This window comes from Heterodontus francisci, chromosome 30 (assembly GCF_036365525.1).
Source record: "Heterodontus francisci isolate sHetFra1 chromosome 30, sHetFra1.hap1, whole genome shotgun sequence".
In the NCBI taxonomy this organism is placed as follows: domain Eukaryota; kingdom Metazoa; phylum Chordata; class Chondrichthyes; order Heterodontiformes; family Heterodontidae; genus Heterodontus; species Heterodontus francisci.
In genome coordinates this window covers 40,701,850-40,719,872 of record NC_090400.1, presented here as the reverse complement: position 1 = coordinate 40,719,872, position 18,023 = coordinate 40,701,850, and the positions used below count along the sequence as shown (strand labels likewise).

The window sequence follows — 18,023 nt, the reverse complement described above, 5'->3', positions numbered from 1 at the left end:
TGAACTTACTTGCTGCCAGCGGCCATCCCATGCTAATTTTACTGCCGCTGGCTGCAACTCACATGCCTTCGGAACTCCATACGGAGTTCCGAGACAAGACACTGGTGGGGAGGAGGGAGGAATAAAGTTATCAGGGCTGAGCGGGGGGTGGGTGGGGGGAGCAGAAAAAAATCCTTATTGGCTATGGGGATGGTGGGAAGGGTTTTAGGGTCAAAGGGAATAAAGGTTGGGGGGGGAAGGTCATGAGTGAGAACTCATTTTTTGGGGGGGAAAGGGCATAAAACTAATTATTTATGCATGGGGTGGTGGGAGAGTGGATTTTAAGTTTTAAAAAAATATTATTTTAATTGAATTGAAACCGTGTCACTTTAAAAATGTAAATGTCTCCTGAAAACCTTCATGCAGAGCATGGCGCACTGGTAAAATTCAGGCCCATGTGTGTTTTTTTTGATTTATTGTTGTGTAATTTCTCCATGGTATCCATTGTGCTTTATTCTTCATTTACTGTAATAATCCTCTTCACTGTCATTTTAATGGTTGTTTCGCATTTGAACTATAATTTTCAGAATAAATGTCATCCCTGACAAACAGAACGCTGAAACCCAATTTTCACTAAAGTATCTCATGTGAGGTTATGCTCCATCCTTATCTCTTCATTCCCTAAGACAATGATTTAATTTGTTGCTTAAATCCTTTGATTTAGGTACAACCTTTAATTGTTCTTTTGCAAGGAATGCAAAGAACATCTTTTATCGCAACATGAAATGAAATCGAACAGAGTGCAGTGTTAGGGCCACTGGATTGGAGGGTAATCACCTTTTTAATGCTGAATTATCCTTTCTGCCCTTGATGAAAAAGTGGATGACTGCAACTATATATTTTTTCCATTAATGTGGCCCTTGGCATTTGTGATCTCACAAATGTTTCACGGAGCCACACAGAATCAGTAAGTGCTCACTTCGCCAAACCTGAATTTCACACTGAATACTACAATAGTGCTGGCATTGCCCAATATTTGTAAGATGTATATATATATAAAATTTTTGTGTGTGTGTATGTTTATGTATATATTTGACAATGCCAGCACTGTCATAGAACTTAACTTTATATAAGAGTTTTCACAAATAATAACCTGATGAACTTTGTGAAACCATCGAAAAATATTACAATTACTTGTGAAGTACTGAAGAAATGTTGAAGGTGCCATGCATATTTTTATGCAACTCAGCACACCTTTACAAGAGGCCTTCCAAAGCCACATTAACATTCTATAACAAACAGCAAAGAGACAAGGAGTGAGTGCTTTGGATGCTGTTCCTTATTGTACTCTTTCAGTTGAGGTGTGGGCACTGAATAAACCTGCAAACTTTCTCTTGCAGCTACCTGCGGGGGATTGATTAGGAATGCAACTGTAGGCCGCATCACCTCGCCCAACTTTCCGGGTAACTATAGCAACAACTTGACCTGCTACTGGTTGATCGAAGCTCCTGAAGGACAGAAGTTGCACCTGCACTTTGAGAAAGTTGCATTGGCTGAAGATGATGACAGGTAATTTCTGCAGTAAATGTAATTCTTTACTCTTTTCTTGCCTGCAAGCAGTATAGACTTGATTGTGCAAACAAATAGCTGTTCTGAAGTATCCATGGGCTGAATTTTCTGCCTATTGAGCACAAATGGAGGGTAAATCTAGACCTGTGACTGCAGCAGCTTTCAGTAAGCAAAAGGACAGAAGGGCGGCACAGTGGCTAGCACCACAGCCTCACAGCTCCAGCAACCCGGGTTCGGTTCTGGGTACTGCCTGTGCAGAGTTTGCAAGTTCTCCCTGTGACTACCCAGGTTCCCTCCGGGTGCTCCGGTTTCCTCCCACATGCCAAAGGCTAGCAGGTTGATAGGTAAATTGGCCATTGTAAAAATTGCCCCTAGTGTAGGTAGGTGGTAGGAGAATTGAGGGAAGGTGGGGATGTGAGAGGGAAAATGGGATTAATGTCGGATTAGTATATAATGGGTGGTTGATGGTCAGCATGGATTCATTGGGCCGAAGGGCCTGTTTTGGTGCTGTATCTCTCTATGACTCTATGACAAATTGGGTGTTAAGTATGTATAAAGGTGGTATGCAAAGCTGTATTTTAAAGAATCTCAAAATGGATAAGTATATGTTAGTAGGCTGTGAAGTCTGAGTTTCACAAATACCTTGTAGAAGAGAACTTATACCTTGATGGGCTGACTAATGTAGGAGGAGATTTGAGGTTTTGAGTTGGCACTGGCCTTCAAAATGAATGACAGCACCAACAAGGACATTACTGTAGCTGCTAAGTTTCTGGGAGATCCTAATCTAGCATGTTCTTTCTCAAAATACTTGTATAAAATATATTATGTTGTCCCTTATTTGCATTGAACAAGAAAATAAATTTATACAGCTCAATGGTTCTTTATCAACAATGTCAACTGCAATAAATCCGAGTGCGTATTTGAAAAGTTATTTTCTGTTTGCCAGACTCATAATTCGGAATGGAAATAATATTGATGCTCCTCCAGTTTATGACTCCTATGAAGTGGAATATCTGCCCATTGAAGGCATTGTCAGCGAGTCTCAACATTTCTTCATTGAATTAACCACTGACAGCTCTGGTACATCTACTGGATTGGCTTTAAGATACGAAGGTAACCATTCAGAGCATGAAAGATCATTTGATTTTTTTTTCATTTCTAAGGGTCAGATTTGTTTTCTTTTAAAAACAGAAGAAAAATCTTGTGATTTTTCAAAGAAAGCTTTGGGCTCAGATTTTGCTGTGAATGGTGAAGGAACTGCTTTTGCTGTTCACCTCACGTGCGGTTGTCCACAGAGTTTTAACAGGCTTGTCAGTGAAAACTTACTCTCTTCCAGCCTCTGTTTGAATTTAGCGCCCTCTACAGGGGATTTATGATGTCTGTGAGCAGGACAAGCAGCAGGGAAATTGTTCAACCAATCAAATTGAAGAATTCTCATAGAGCCACGCAAACAGCAAAACAGGAAATATAAGTTACATTTAAATCATTGTACATGAGGCAAAATAAAGATTTGGACATGCACATGGGATTGAGGGAAAGACATAAAAGAGCAAAACAGGAAAACTGTATAAAAAATATTTTTTTTAAACATTTTTTTAAATAACCTTTCTGAGGGAATGAGACTCCACACTTGTCAAATAATTTTACTCAGGGCCAGAGAAGTTGTTCAGCAGTAATTATCTTTTACTATGCCATTATAAACTCAGTTACTCCTGATTGAATAAACCTTAACTTTTTCAGCCATTGTTTGAGTGAGAATAGTGGACAGTTAGCCCAAGTTCATGCAGTATCATGGATTTTTGTGCAAATTCCATCAGTGAAGATTGCAGCAGTGCACCCTTTGGAAGACCAGGGTTATCATTCAGCCAACCTCTGGATTTACCGCGTTTAACAGCCTCACCTTTATTAGTAAAGTAAAATCCAACCCATGGGAGAGAGTTTTAACCTAGAAGAGCGGGTGGGTTTGGGTCGGGTGTGAGATTAAAGTCTGAAAATTCTGTTTCCTGACCCAAACCCACCTCAAATCTGCCGTTTCTGGCTTTAACTAAAGCTGGACAGTGGGCAAACAGCCAACCCACTCCAAGAAGGCGGGTTGGTACTTTAAATATGATAATAAGGCTTCAAGCCCCATTGTCATTCAGGTTTCAACTTTAACTCCTGTCGGCCCGTCTTCCCAAGTGTCAGAAAACCTGGCAGTTTCATCAAGGCGAGGACTTGGGGGATTCAGGAGGGTCAGTGTCTTTACACTACCTCTCGGATCCAGATGCCTTCCTGAGAAGCCTCCACGATTGGACAACCCCTCTTCCCAATGAGCTTCCCCATGAGGCCTCAGATCCCAGCATGAGGCCTGTGATTTCCCCCACCATCACCCGCCCCCACCAGACCTTTGCCATCTCCTGACCTCCAAACTCCATTCCTCCCCTCCCCCACCGACACCTCTGATTACCTGCTCCCCCATGGTTCTTTGGAAGCTCTGTTTTGTTTTGAGGTGTTGACCTAACCTGATTTAGTCTTCAATTCTACCCTTTTCCTGTTGCCATCTGCACCCATGGGAATGGATTTTATTCTCAGCTCGATGTCGAATTCCATGGCAGCCACTGCCACTCCGATTCTCCAGCTCCCTCCCCTGCCACAGAACCCATCATCGGGATTGCCAGGCCTGATCTTCCCAGAGGTGGGGAAGTTCCGCGGCGCCCCCTCCGCCACTGTGCGACGGGATCCTAGTTAGAATATTTAAAATACCTCTCTGCATACATTACCATGTCATCCGCCGCAATCTTCCCATCCATTCCTGATCTTCAGAATGACATGCGGCACTCGCGCCTTCGTTTTCCCATCCAGGAGAAGCTGGCGCCACCAAGGAGGGGAAGGGGTCATCGCTGCATTTTGAGTATAGATGGGGGGGAGGGAGGGGGAGGGTGGGTGGTGGGGGAAGGGGGTCAGCTCTACATTCAGTGTATACATTGAGGGGGGGGGGTCACCTCTGCATTATTTTATGGATGGGGGGGATGGGGGCAACTCTGCATTTTGTTTTCGGGCTGGCAGCCTTTTAAAATTGGCACCAACACCTGCTCGCAAATCAGGCGACACCGTTCACAGTGTCGCCGAGGCTGCCCCGCCACTTGATTGGTGGGGGGGGGGGGGGTGGGAAAGAGAGGCCACCGTCAATATGTAAAGTGGCTTCCTGCCGCATAATCACAGCAGCATGGGTCCCGTGGGGGGGGGGGTCGGCCACCATGTTCCACACCTGCTGCTGCTCCCAGTGGCGGGACTACAAAATCCAGTCCATAGTGTGGAGTGCAGAAACAGACATTTATAGTGGATGCTGGAAAATGCTGAAAATAAGCACTGAACTGAACTCCAAATCCACCCAGCTTCCAAGGGTTTAATTCAGCAGAGACTTCAGAGTCTTTCTGGCTCAATTTGGTTTGGGTCACTTCAGCAGAAATGCATTTATTCACCCACTACAGCGAAGAAATTGGAATGTTTTTAAATGATTTCCAGCTGCTGACATAAAGTTCAGAACTTGAACTTGGTGTCAGTAACAAAATAATCCATTAAAAAGTTTCCACTGGCATTTCCACCGTCCCCTCCCCAGGGCCTGAACCTCCTCCTGCGCTTTGCTGGATTTAAAGTGTTTGTGCTGTCATTCCATTTCACGAAAGTTGACAGAGGTTCAGGCTGCAGGAAGGGAAATGGGGACTTTTTAAATGGATATATCTTATTACTGAACTGAAGTTCTGAATCCAAACTTTGGACTGGCAGCTGGAAATCTGTCACTTTTGTCTCTCCTTCAGTATTCTTTCATTGTCCCCCTTTTATTCTCACATTTGTTTAACTCTATCTTATCTGAGTTGAAATCATGTTGTGCAATACTGTCCACTAATTTAATCCATTGTGATAAAGCAATCCATTGTAATCTCTTTCTCTACTATTTTACCTGCCCCTTCTACACCTGTTCTTTGTATTATTGAACAGACATCTCTCAAATGGATTTTGTGAATTTTCCGCCATGACTCCAATCCTATTCTCAATGTTTAAATATGTGGGATAAAAACAAGAAATGCTGGAATCACTCAGCAGGTCTGGCAGCATCTGTGGAAAGAGAAGCAGAGTTAACGTTTCGGGTCAGTGACCCTTCATCGGAACGGTGAATATGTGGGTACTGTTACCGCGTTACTGGTGAGAGCATGAATCAGGTGTATAAGGTCTCAGGCCTCTGACTAGAAGTCAGCCTCAGTAGAACCAACACAGAAGATGTTGGCTGTGGGTTGGACAATTAACGTTCAACCACAATACCAATGTAAAATCAGGTACAGGTTACAGATGTCCCCAAGCCCTTGATATGCAAATATGTCACAGAATTACACAGCACAGAAACTGGCCATTCGGCCCAACTGGCCAATGCTGGTGTTTATGCTTCACGCGAGCCTCCTTTCATCTCTTCTAACTCTATCAGCTTAACCTTCTGTCTCATCTCTTTGTCCTGTATCCTCCTAAATGTACCTATGCCATTTATCTCAACTAATTGTGGAGAATTCCACATTCTCACCACTCTTCTGGGTAAAGGAGTTTGCCTTGAACTTCCTAGTAGGTTTATTAGTGGCTATCTTGTGCTTATGGTCCCTAGTTTGGTCTCCCCTACAGGTGGAAAAATCTTCTTTCAGTCAATTTTAGGAACAGTTAAAGACTGACTGTCCTTTTTCACAGATCAACATAACCCTTCTCAACCGTATTTCTCAATCCCATCTTTTTACAAAAATGCATTCAATTCTTTCTCAGTCCCATTTGTACTTGCTGCTTCAAAGCTTGACCTGGTCATTTACTCCAGAGCTCTAATTGCTTTGGATGAAAGAAATCAACCTGACTTTCCTTTTTACACCTAGCTTCCTCATGTTTAGCTCTTGTCCCTTGAAGCCTTCACCGTCGAGAACAATTGGCCTCGATCAGTTTTTCTCCGTTCCCTTCATCATTTTGAAAGTTTCAGTTAGATCATTTCTAGGTTCCTCTTTTCCAAAAAAAATGAGTTGCAGTTCCTTTAGATTTTCTCATAACTTAAAGTCCTGTTAGCCAGAATAATTATCGTAATGTCATAGCAGTGGTATTGAAACGTTCTAGTGCATTGAGAACTTGTGGACACTTCAACCCAGTTGTTAATACTGTGGCATTAGAGTCATAGAGAGATACAGCACTGAAACAGGCCCTTCGGCCCACCGAGTCTGTGCCGACCAACAACCACCCATTTATACGAATACTACATTAATCCCATATTCCCTGCTACATCCCCACAATTCTCCCACCACCTACCTACACTAGGTGCAATTTACAATGGCCAATTTACCTATCAACCTGCAAGTCTTTGGCTATGGGAGGAAACCGGAGCACCCGGCGGAAACCCACACGGTCACAGGAAGAACTTGCAAACTCCACACAGGCAGTATCCAGAATCGAACCTGGGTCGCTGGAGCTGTGAGTTGTTAGTGAGTAATTCAAAACCCAAATAACAAAGAAAAAAAACAAGAGTATTGCACCAGTACATAAGAAATAGGAGCCATTCGGCCCCTCGAGCATACTTCACCATTCAATAAGATCATAGCTGATCTGATTGTGGACTTAATTCCACTTTCCTGCCTGACCCCATAACTCTTGGCTCCCTTATAGATCAAAAATCTGCTCACTGGGGTAGAGAATTCCAAAGATTAACAACCTTCTGAGAAAAGATATTCCTCCTCAGTTCCGTCTTAAATGGGAGACCCCTTATTTGAAACTGTGCCTTGTTGTTCTAGATTCCCCAACGAGGGGGACCATCCTCTCATGATCTACCTTATCAAGCCCCCTCAGAATCTTATGTTTTGAGAAAATCACCTCTCATTCTTCTAAACTCCAGTGAGTATGGGCCCAACCTGCTCAACTTTTCCTCATAAGACAACCTCTTCGTCCTAGGAATCAACCTCATGAACCTTCTCTGAACTGCCTGCAATGCAAATATATCCTTCCTTAAATAACAAGACCAAAACTGTAGGCAGTACTCCAGGGACTGAATGTTATGTTGCCGCCGTCGATTACGGCAGTGGCCATAAAAGATGGCGGCCCGTACGCGCGGGTTTTACTCCACGTAGCCGCTGTGATATTATATGTGGTGGCTCATTTACATGGCCGGAGCGGCCCCCACCCCCGATGATGTGGAGGCGGCGGGCGAGCCAACCCTAGCAATGGCGTCCAGAGACACTGCGCAGGCGTCAGCACCATTTTTAAGGGGCGTCCAGTCTTTACATTTAATTTAAATGTTTAAAGGGAAAGTTTAATAAAACTGATTTTAAAAAATTACATACATGTTTTCAGCCCCTCTCTCACCCTCCCCCTCCCCCCCATTAATCATACTTATTCCTGGCCCTCCCCCGCCCCTCCAAAAAATACTTACCTTGTGTACCAGACGCTCCCCCACCCCCCCTCCAAAGTTCACAAACTTCTAACTTTATCCCTTTATCCCTTCCCACCATCCCCTACAACAATCAGAATAATTTGACCCCACTTCCCCACCTCCCCCCACTCCCCCACCGCATAGAGAAACTTACCTCCTCCCCCCTCCCCACAGGTGTTGCGCCTCGTTTCCCCGGACGGGGATCCGAAGGCGCGGCAGTGCCGGCCGCCGGGAAGAAGATCGCGGCGGCACTTCAGGAGGCGACGGGAATGTCATTAACTCGGGTAAGTTAATGAATTTGAATATTTAAATCACGATCCCATTGCCAAGCGGCAGTGGGGGAGGCCACCACAAGGCCTCGCTGCCGCCATCAATATAGGGACAGGCCCTGCCAGCGTCGAGGTCCATGGCGGGCCCCATCCAGAGGAATTTTCATACCCCCCACACCACGGATCCCAACGTTGAGGCCTCTCTAAAATCCAGCCTGAGGTGCAGTCTCACCAATGCCCTGTACAGTTCTGGCAAGAGGTCCCTACTTTCATACTCCATCCTGCTTGCAATAAAGGCCAATATTCCATTTGCCTTCCTAATTACTTGCTGCACCTGCATGCTAACTTTTTGTGAATCATGCACGAGGACACCCAGATCCCTCTGTACCGTAGCATTCTGCAGTCTCTCTCCATTTAAATAATATTCTGCTTTTCTAATCTTCCCACCAAAGTGGACAACCTCACATTTTCCCACATTATACTTGCCAAATTTATGCCCACTCACTTACCCAATCTATATCTCTTTGCGGACTCTTTAGGCTGGATTTTCATTATGGAGGCAGGAAACAAGAACCAGGTCTGGTTTTGGGTCTGAAACCTGCATCCTCTGGGAAGCTGATTCAGATTACAGTTTTCAAGTGGCAAAGCCGTTATTTGGTATGGAACGGGTTTCCTGTCCTTTTAGAGCACTGGGAGTGAAAATGGCAGTGGGTCAGATGAAGTGCAGTGTTCATGTAGACTTCCACAGCAGCTATCTCTGAGGCTGCTGGTTGTCCTGAGGGAGAAATCTGCCTTCCACAGCACCAGAGGGAAGCGAAATTTCATAGGGGAGCTGAAGGCATGGCACGAGGGCAAAGCAGACAATTGATGCCCACCTGAACCTAATGCCGGAGGCAGTGAAGGAGAGGTGGGAGGTCCCCCCTCTTTCTCCTCTCTTGCTTCCTGCACCTCCCCTGATGAGCTGTCTCCTTCCAGGGCCTCAAGGTCCTCACCTCTCTGGAGGGCCATGTTATGGAGGGTGCAGCAGACCACCACGATGACTGAGACCCTTGCAGGAGCGTATTGGAGGGTGCCACCTGACCAATCCAGGCAGTAGAATTGCATCTTCCAAACCTGATGGCCTGCTCAATGGTTGGCCTGCTGAGCACGTGGCATTGGCTTTTTCGCCTCTGTGCCTCTGTCTGGGGCTCCTGTAAAGGGGTCAGTAGCCATCTCTTCAAGGGATTTCCCTTGTCCCCTAGAGCCAGCCATGCAATTTCGGGGATGGAGTAAAGAACCGAGGCAGTCTGGACTGTCAGAGGATGAGAGAGTCATGGCAGCTGCCAGGAAAGTGATCACACACATGGAGGAAGCTCCTGTTGTGGTCACAGACCAGTTGGACATTGAGGGAATGGAAGCCCTTCCTATTGATATAGCTTACTGTTCGGTCGCTGGGTGCTAGCCCATACTTGCAAAATTCAGAACACAATGTCAATGGTTATCATTACCCGTATCGCTACCCTGCACAATTGCCTTGTCCTTTCTCATTAATTTTCTAAATCTCGCTCACCTGAACCCTCCGGCAAACGATTATTGAGAATCTTGCATAAGAAATTGTGCGATGTGAAGTTGAATGGCTCATAAGGTTGACAAACTTGAACTCCCTTTTCTCATTCGTGCACCTTATGTTCTCTGAGTTCTGAGTCTTTTGTTCTTAAAAAAAAAAGTACAACACCATTGCCAGAGCAAGTGCTGATACATGTCGTTCTACACTTTTGGTGTCATATTCCACTTTTACCTTCCACCCCAATTAGTGGCACATTGATAATTTCATATTCAAAGCCTTGCATTCCTGTGATTTCATTGGCAAATCATTAATTGCAGAAAGAAATGGAACACCTCCTGGGTTCTATTAAAATGGGGATATCGGGCCCACTTATTTTCAGAGCTTTATTTTAATTAGTCTAGTTAACAGGGATGAAAAACAACAATTATGTTTTCCTTGATTTCGTGCTTTTCTTGTTAATGTTACATACTGAAATTAAAATTAAATAAAAATTGCAGAAGCACAACAAGAATGTTATCAAATGAGGTACAAGTATTCCATAATGTTCTGTGCGGGGGAATGGATTTCATTTGTCGAAAGTATTATTAATCATAAAAGTGGCATCTGTGGCCCCAGATATCCCAAAGAGAAAAGGAGTTTTGCAAGGTAATAAAAGAGGTCTGAAAGGCAAAGTTAGGAATATTTTCCTCAAACATGCTTCAGGCAGGAATATTAGTAAAGATGTTTTTCTATTGATGACAGCTTCAGGCTTTACCTTTGTCGGTTAGCATGCTGGTGGAATATGATTGTGCTTTTCTCTGTGACAAATGGGTTGTTAGTAAGATTTCATGGTGTAGGCCCTTTTCCATCATGGATTTACAGATGGGAACAGGGAGTGACTTTCAGCATCTCCTGCAATGACGGACACTGAGCTCAGCACGCCACAACTGAGAAGCTATCAATATTCAGAAAGAATCTTAATTAAAGAGCTCGAAATCTCTGGTAGCACCTCTGGCAATAAATGTTCAAGCCTCCTCTTTGAGATTCGCAAAGGGAGCCAGCTAGTTCATGAAATCGTAAATTAATCAAATAAAAGGAAATGGAGCAGTCCTTCTCCAGTTTTAAAACACGGAAAAAGAAAATTATATGTCTGTGCATCCCTTGCGGATGTTAGTGAAGTGAATTCTGTCTTGACGAGCTGTGTTGGCTACATAATGGGTTACATTGACAAAAATGATCTAGGCTCATTTTCAGTCCCCCTGCAGCTATTTTGTCTTCTCAATGAATCTGATCTATATGTGATGTTGCATTGTTTATGCTTTGTAACCTATCTAATATACAACTTCATTAAGTGTAAAGTTGAGATCACTGAGGCGAGTCCAGAAGTAATAGTTTATTAATAATTATATGCCGAGAAATTCTACAGCCCAATTCACACTGTGTACAAATTAACACTCTGATGATACTGAACAGTTTTTCCTGGGGCTGTTAGAATAATTTCCAATATGAACTGGCAGCAGTGGGTTTATAAAATAGAAGATCAGACACAACTGGAGGACATGAGAAGCTCCCCGAAAATGTTGTGAAACACTAAGTCCTATCTGTCAGACTGAACAAGTGCACATCAAGTGTTCCGTGACAGAACTGTAAACGGTACTTTATATAAAAGGTTGTGGTGTATTGCAGAGTGTGAGGGAGTACTGTAGTTCACTAAAGCAATTAGTTTGCATTGTGAATGCCTGAGATTATTAGACATGTTTTACTGCAATAAATTAACTACACAAAATAATGTGCCCTTTGTCAATTAAAGTAATTTAGAGTCAATTACAACAGGAAATAAAATTATAAAATTAATAAAATTATTAATCCATGTGTCTTAATTCTGTATCCTTTTGTGCTCCGCAGCTAAAAGTAAATGTTTTAGTAAACAATATCTATTTTACAGGATGGAAAAAATGTTTAATAAATATTTTTCATTTGCAATGCCAATTCACAATTTGGTGAAGGATGTCTCTTCAGCGTGGTGCTAGGTTGACTCCATTGGTGGCACTCATGCTCCTGAGTCAGGGGTTGTGGGTTCAAGTCCCACTTCGGGATGTGAGTACATAATCTAGACAGTGTAGTACTGGAAGAGTGCTCCATTGTTCGAGGATTTGTTTTAGTTTTAGTTTTAGTGATACAGCACTGAAACAGGCCCTTCGGCCCACGGAGTCTGTGCCGACCATCAACCACCCATTTATACTAATCCTACACTAATCCCATATTCCTACCACATCCCCACATATTTCCCTACCACCTACCTATACTCGGGGCAATTTATAATGGCCAATTTACCTACCAACCTGCAAGTCTTTTGGCTGTGGGAGGAAACCGGAGCACCCGAAGAAAACCCACGCGGTCACAGGGAGAACTTGCAAACTCCACACAGGCAGTACCCAGAATTGAACCCGGGTCGCTGGAGCTGTGAGACTGCGGTGCTAACCACTGCGCCACTGTGCCGCCCAACAGAGAAGGGCTCGTCTGGGATTTGAACCCAGGACTTTTCACACGTTAATTATTTATACACCCAAAGTGAGAATCATACCCCTAGACCAACAGATGATGGCCGAGCCAACATTCACCCATCAGACAACGGCACCAAAATAGATTTGCTCACCTCTTTGCAGTTTGCGCAATCATGCTGAACAGAAATTGGCTGATTTTTTTTCCCCACAATGATACTATTGATTACATTTCAAAAGAAAAGGCAATTCATTGGCTGCAAAGTGCTTTGGGGTATCCTGAGTACGTGAACTGCTATATAAATGTAAGTCTTTCATTATTTTTTATTCCACCATTTGCCTGGGAACTTGTACTTAAAATACAAGGGTCTTTGGTTCTTTTCCAAGGAAAAATAAATGTTTGTCAAATGTTGTGTCAACACTTTTAAAGGAAAAGGGGTGGATAATAACTGAGAGTTATAAGCAGAAGCATAAATAATGAACTGTACTGCAGAATATGATGATTCCTGAACTGCTGGCACCTTGGACATGTCATATCAAGGAGGAAAACCAACCCAGTGCATTGTTTGAGGTGAGGTTAGACAGGTGTTACGCAGTTTTGCTTGGGAAGTAGAGGAGGCAATGTCAAGTGGGTATCTGCAGAATTATTCCTTGAAAGTGGAAGGTTGCATTTGTATTGCAATGTTAGCGTTGCTGTGCAATGGTTCCTTCTTCACCCTTCTGCCAGAGTCACAAAATAAGTGCAGAGTCAGGTTCCAACCTGACTCTCAAGGGGAATGGTGAGAGACTGCGCAAATGCTTGGTCTTGACATTGCCTGGAGCATAATTCCAGTGTGGTATCCAATGGGGCATTATAATGTGCTCTGTGGATCTCTGAGACACCCTGAGTGTCTTTTAAACATACCAAAAATGAATTTAAATTTACTGAGTGCCGAACCACCCCCACTCTATTTGTCAATTTTAAATTGCGAGGCGTGGAGCTCTGCATGTACACATATAGGGCCGAATTTAGTGAGGCCATTAAGAGTGGGAGTGGAGGCATGGGGGTGCCGGAGAATAGCTATGGATGCTCCCGCCCAGAAATCTGACGTCATGACATCGGTTCTGGATTTGGTCAGTGGTGGGAAAGCTCCAAGGCGGCATTGCTGTCCCAACATGAAGTAAGTGCCATTTCAATTGTTGAGCAAGTCATTGTAATACATTCGCGTGCAATTGATGGCGATTCATTGGGGGGCTTGGAATTAAGTGAACGGCAGGTAGGCCTCATGTGCCTTCGGATTCCCAACCATTGAAAGGTGGCAACATGGAGGCGAGGCCTCAGTGCTGTGACGGGAAGGCAGCCATAATGAGCACTGGATAGGGGAAGAGGATTGAGTGGAGGCCATTGTCAACCTTCAGTGCTGTGCACTCTGCATGGGTATGCTTGGTTCTGGGAGGCAGTGCCAGGTGGGCTTGGTCTCGTGGCAGTACTGGGTGGGCTTGGTCTCGGGTGGTACTCCCTGGTAACCACTGTATTGGGTGAGAGGGCCAGGTGGTCATACTACTGGGTGAGAAGGTCGGGTGGCCATACTACTAGGTGCTAAGCTGACTCTCAGCAAGGGTGGGCACTTAGGGCCATTAGCACATTAGCCGAGGGAGTAGCAAAGGCAAAGGTGCCAAGGCAAGTTCATCTCTATAAGAACAATGCTCTGGTGGCCTACTGATCAGCTGCCATGGGTCTCATACACCCTGTCTTTTTGAACCCCCGTGGCATGATGTGATGCCTCAAATGGAGGGAGTGCCAGGAGGCAGCTGCACCTGCCCATGAAGCTCCACAATGAGTGCAACAGCAGCCAGCCATGCCAAGAGAGGGCCCACCTCTGCCAGAGAGTGTACTGGGCTCGACCCAGCTACCTCCAAATGTCAAAGGAGCAGTGTCAGTGAAGACTGCAGCTCTTCGGGGAGCCTGTCATCGATTTATGCGCCATGCTGCAGGACCAGTTGTGACTTATGAGATTCAGGGGTCACCCAATGCCCGTGCTCCTGAAGATCACTGTGGTACTAAACATTCACATGTCTGAATATTTCCAGGGTATTCACCAGGGACATGTGTGGTGGAAGTCAAGCAGCAGCCCACCACAGCCTCATGGAGGTGACCAATACCCTGTTCAAGAGGGCTGGGGACTATGTGTGCCACACAAGTGCCAGGCAATGACCATCTCCCCTTTACATTCAATGGCATTACAATTGCTGAATCCCCTACTATCAACATCCTGGGGGTTACCATTGACCAGAAACTGAACTGGAGTAGCCATATAAATACTGTGGCTACAAGAGCAGGTCAGAGGCTAGGAATCCTGCAGCAAATAACTCACCTCCTGACTCCCCAAAGCCCATCCACCATCTACAAGGCACAAGTCAAGAGTGTGATGGAATACTCTCCACTTGCCTGGATGGGTGATGCTCCAACAACAGTCAAGAAGCTTGACACCATTCATGACAAAGCAGCCTGCTTGATTGGCACCCCATCCACAAACATTCACTCCCTACACCACCAATGCACAGTGGCAGCAGTGTGTACCATCTACAAGATGCACTGCAGCAACGCACCAAGGCTCCTTAGACAGCGCCTTCCAAACCCATGACCTCTACCACCTAGAAGGACAAGAGCAACAGATACATGGCGATACCACCACCTGCAAGTTCCCCTCCAAGCCGCACACCATCCTGACTTGGAACTATATCGCTGTTCCTTCACTGTCACTGGGTCAAAATCTTGGTATTCCCTTTCTAACAGCATTATAGGTGTACATACCCCATGTGACTGCAGCGGTTTAAGAAGGCAGCTCACCACCACCTTCTCAAGGACAATTAGAGATAGGCATTAAATGCTGGCCTAGCCAGCAATGCTCACATCCCAGGAATGAATAAAAAAAATACTGGACCAACCATGATAGTCAGGCAGAGAGGGTCATCGCTGGATTCCCCCTGGTGCAAGGTGTAATAGTTTTCATGCATATGGCCATTCAGGCTCCAAGGAACCAGCCAACCACCCGCATCAACAGGAAGGGCTTCCATTCCATGAATGTTCAACGGGTCTGCAACCACCGAACCAGTTTCCTACAGGCGTGTGCCTGCTTCCCGGGAAGCAGTCACGATGGCTACATGCTTTGACAGTCCCAGGTTTCCACAGCTATTCTGGATCCTCGCTCGCCTTCAGGGATGGGTTCTTGGACAACATGTGAGGAATCCTCGCAATGCAACTGAGGAGAGGTACAACACTTGCCACGGCTCCACCTGAGAAACCATCAAGCAGGCCATTGGGCTGCTGAAGATGAGATTCCTTTGCCTGGGTCAATCCAGTGGAGCACTGCAGTATGTCCCAGCGAGGGTCTCTCATATCGCACTGGTCTGCTGTGCTCTGCACAATCCAGCACTGCAGAGGGGGAGACCTTGCATGAAGAGGACATGATTAAATGACACTCCTCAACTGATGTTGAGGACGTGGAGGAGGGTGATGAGCTTACAGCACTGGAGGCCAGGCACATTGAGCGACGTGCAAGGGAGGCAGCAGACAATGTCACAGTTACCCACTTCCAGCCACCATAATGGCCTCCTGAAGTGAACACAATAAAGACTTACTTCAATGTATTCAATCTGTCGCCTCCTTTCTATCTGGATTCCATGCCTAGTGCTCAGCTTCACTAGGCCCTCTGGCACATCTGAGACGCTTACCAAAGGAGGGCTGTGCCTACACTGGCAGGTCAATGAGGAAGCAAGGGTAAAGGCAGAATCTCACAATTAAGGCATGAAAGAATAAGCATTTTTCAATGATGAACATGAACTATAATAACGATAGAGAGCGGGAAACAGCGAGAGCGGAGCGGAGCATAAAGAGCCCGGGAGATGGAGAATGAGAGTTCACTCTGAGAGCGGGAAACAGCGAGAGCGGAGCAGAGCATAAAGAGACCGGGAGAGAGAGAATGAGAGTTCACTCTGAGAGCGGGAAACAGCGAGAGCGGAGCAGACAGGAGTCCAGGCACGCCGGAGTTTGAAAACACAGCGAACAGTGACATCACAGGAAAGCTGTAAGGTGATTAGTTGGTTAGTAACTGGGAGTATCAGTAAATAGCTGGGTTAGTACACTACTGTTAGTGTGGGTGTGTAAATAACTGGGTTATAGCCTCTTAACTGACAGACTAAAAAAAGAGTATAAATTAAGTATTAATAAGGAGCAAGTGAGTAGCTGATGAGTTTATTTTGAGTAAGGTTTATTTTAACTAGTGAACTGTATTGATTTTTAGTAGGATTTATCAGCACTAGTAAGGTTTTATTAATTCCAAGGTGTTGTAGTACTGGCAAGGTTTTTTCAGCAGTACCAAAGGGTCAACTAATAAATAAAGGCATGGCAGGTGTGCTTCAACCTCAAAAGTACACCTCCTGTGCTATGTGGTAGTTCCAGGATGCTTCCTGTATCCTGGAGAACCATTTGTGCAGCAAGTATTGTCAATTGTGGCAGCTTGAGCTCCGGTTTTGGAACTTGAATGGCAGCTGGCAACACTGCAGTGCATTCATGAGGATGAGAACTACATGGATAGCACTTTTATCGATGTGGTCACCCTACAGCTTAAGAGTATGCAGGAAGCGAGGGAATGGGTGACCACTAGGCAGTCAAAAAGAATCAGGCAGGTAGTGTAGGAGATCCCTGAGTGCATCTCCGTCTCCAACAGATTTTTAGTTCTGAATACTGAGGACAGTGACACCTGGGGAGTGCAGCCAGAGCCAAGTCCATGGCACCACCAGTGGCTCAGCTGCACAGTGAGGTACAGGGAAGACTGGAAGAGCCATAGTGATAGGTGATTCAATAGTCAGGGGAACAGTCAGGCATTTCTGTGGCCGCAGACGTGAATCCAGGATAGTGTGTTGCTGCCTCCTTGGTGCCATGATCAAGGACGTCACTGAGTGGCTGCAGAGCATCCTGAAGGGGGAGGATGAACAGCCAGCGGTCGTCGTCCACATCGGAACCAACGACATAGGCAGAAAGAGGGATGTGGTTGTGCAGTCAGAATTTAGGGAGCTAGGTAAGAAATTAGCAAGCAGGACCTCAAAAGTAGTAATCTCCGGATTACTCCCAGTGCCACCCACAAGTGAGTATAGAAATAGAAGGATAAGACAGGTGAATGTGTAGCTGGAAAGATGGTGCAGGAAGGAGGGCTTTAGATTCCTGGGACATTGGGACCTGCTCTGGGGGAGATGGGACCTGTACAGGCCGGACGGGTTGCACCTGAACAGTGCCGGGACTGAGTTCCTTGCGGGACGTTTTGCTAGTGCTGTTGGGGAATGTTTAAACTAGTTTGGCAGGAGGATGGGAACCTGAGGGTAGACTCAGTCGGGACAAAATCAGAAATGAAAATGGAAAGCAGAAACTTAATGGATGAGTCTGAAAGACAGAGGAAACAAAGGTTAGAAAATAAAAAGAGTTGGCAGTGCTCAAGGGTATCGACTTCAATGCAAGGAGTATAGAAAATAAAGCAGATGAGCTGAAGGCACAGATAGACACGTGGCTGTATGATTTCTTAGCTATTACAGAAACATGGCCTAAGGAGGGACAGGAATGGCAGCTCAGCGTTCCTGGTTACAGGGTTTTCAGACGCGATAGGGAGGGGGATAAGAAAGGAGGGGGAGTGGCAATTTTATGTCAAGGAAACTATTACAGCTTTGAGGAGGGATGATATGTTGGAAGGCTCATCAAATGAGGCCATATGGATTGAGCTAAGGAA

The 18,023-nt window shown here is 45.3% G+C and overlaps 1 protein-coding gene across 1 annotated transcript in view; it reads left to right on the top strand.

Moving 5' to 3' along the window:
• Positions 1-18,023, top strand: part of sez6b (seizure related 6 homolog b) — a 487,030-nt gene that overhangs the window by 337,416 nt on the left and 131,591 nt on the right. Inside the window, exons 5-6 of the mRNA XM_068009887.1 lie at positions 1,380-1,548; positions 2,495-2,661. Coding sequence (XP_067865988.1) covers positions 1,380-1,548; positions 2,495-2,661 — 336 coding nt within the window. The remainder of the gene's footprint in view (positions 1-1,379; positions 1,549-2,494; positions 2,662-18,023) is intronic.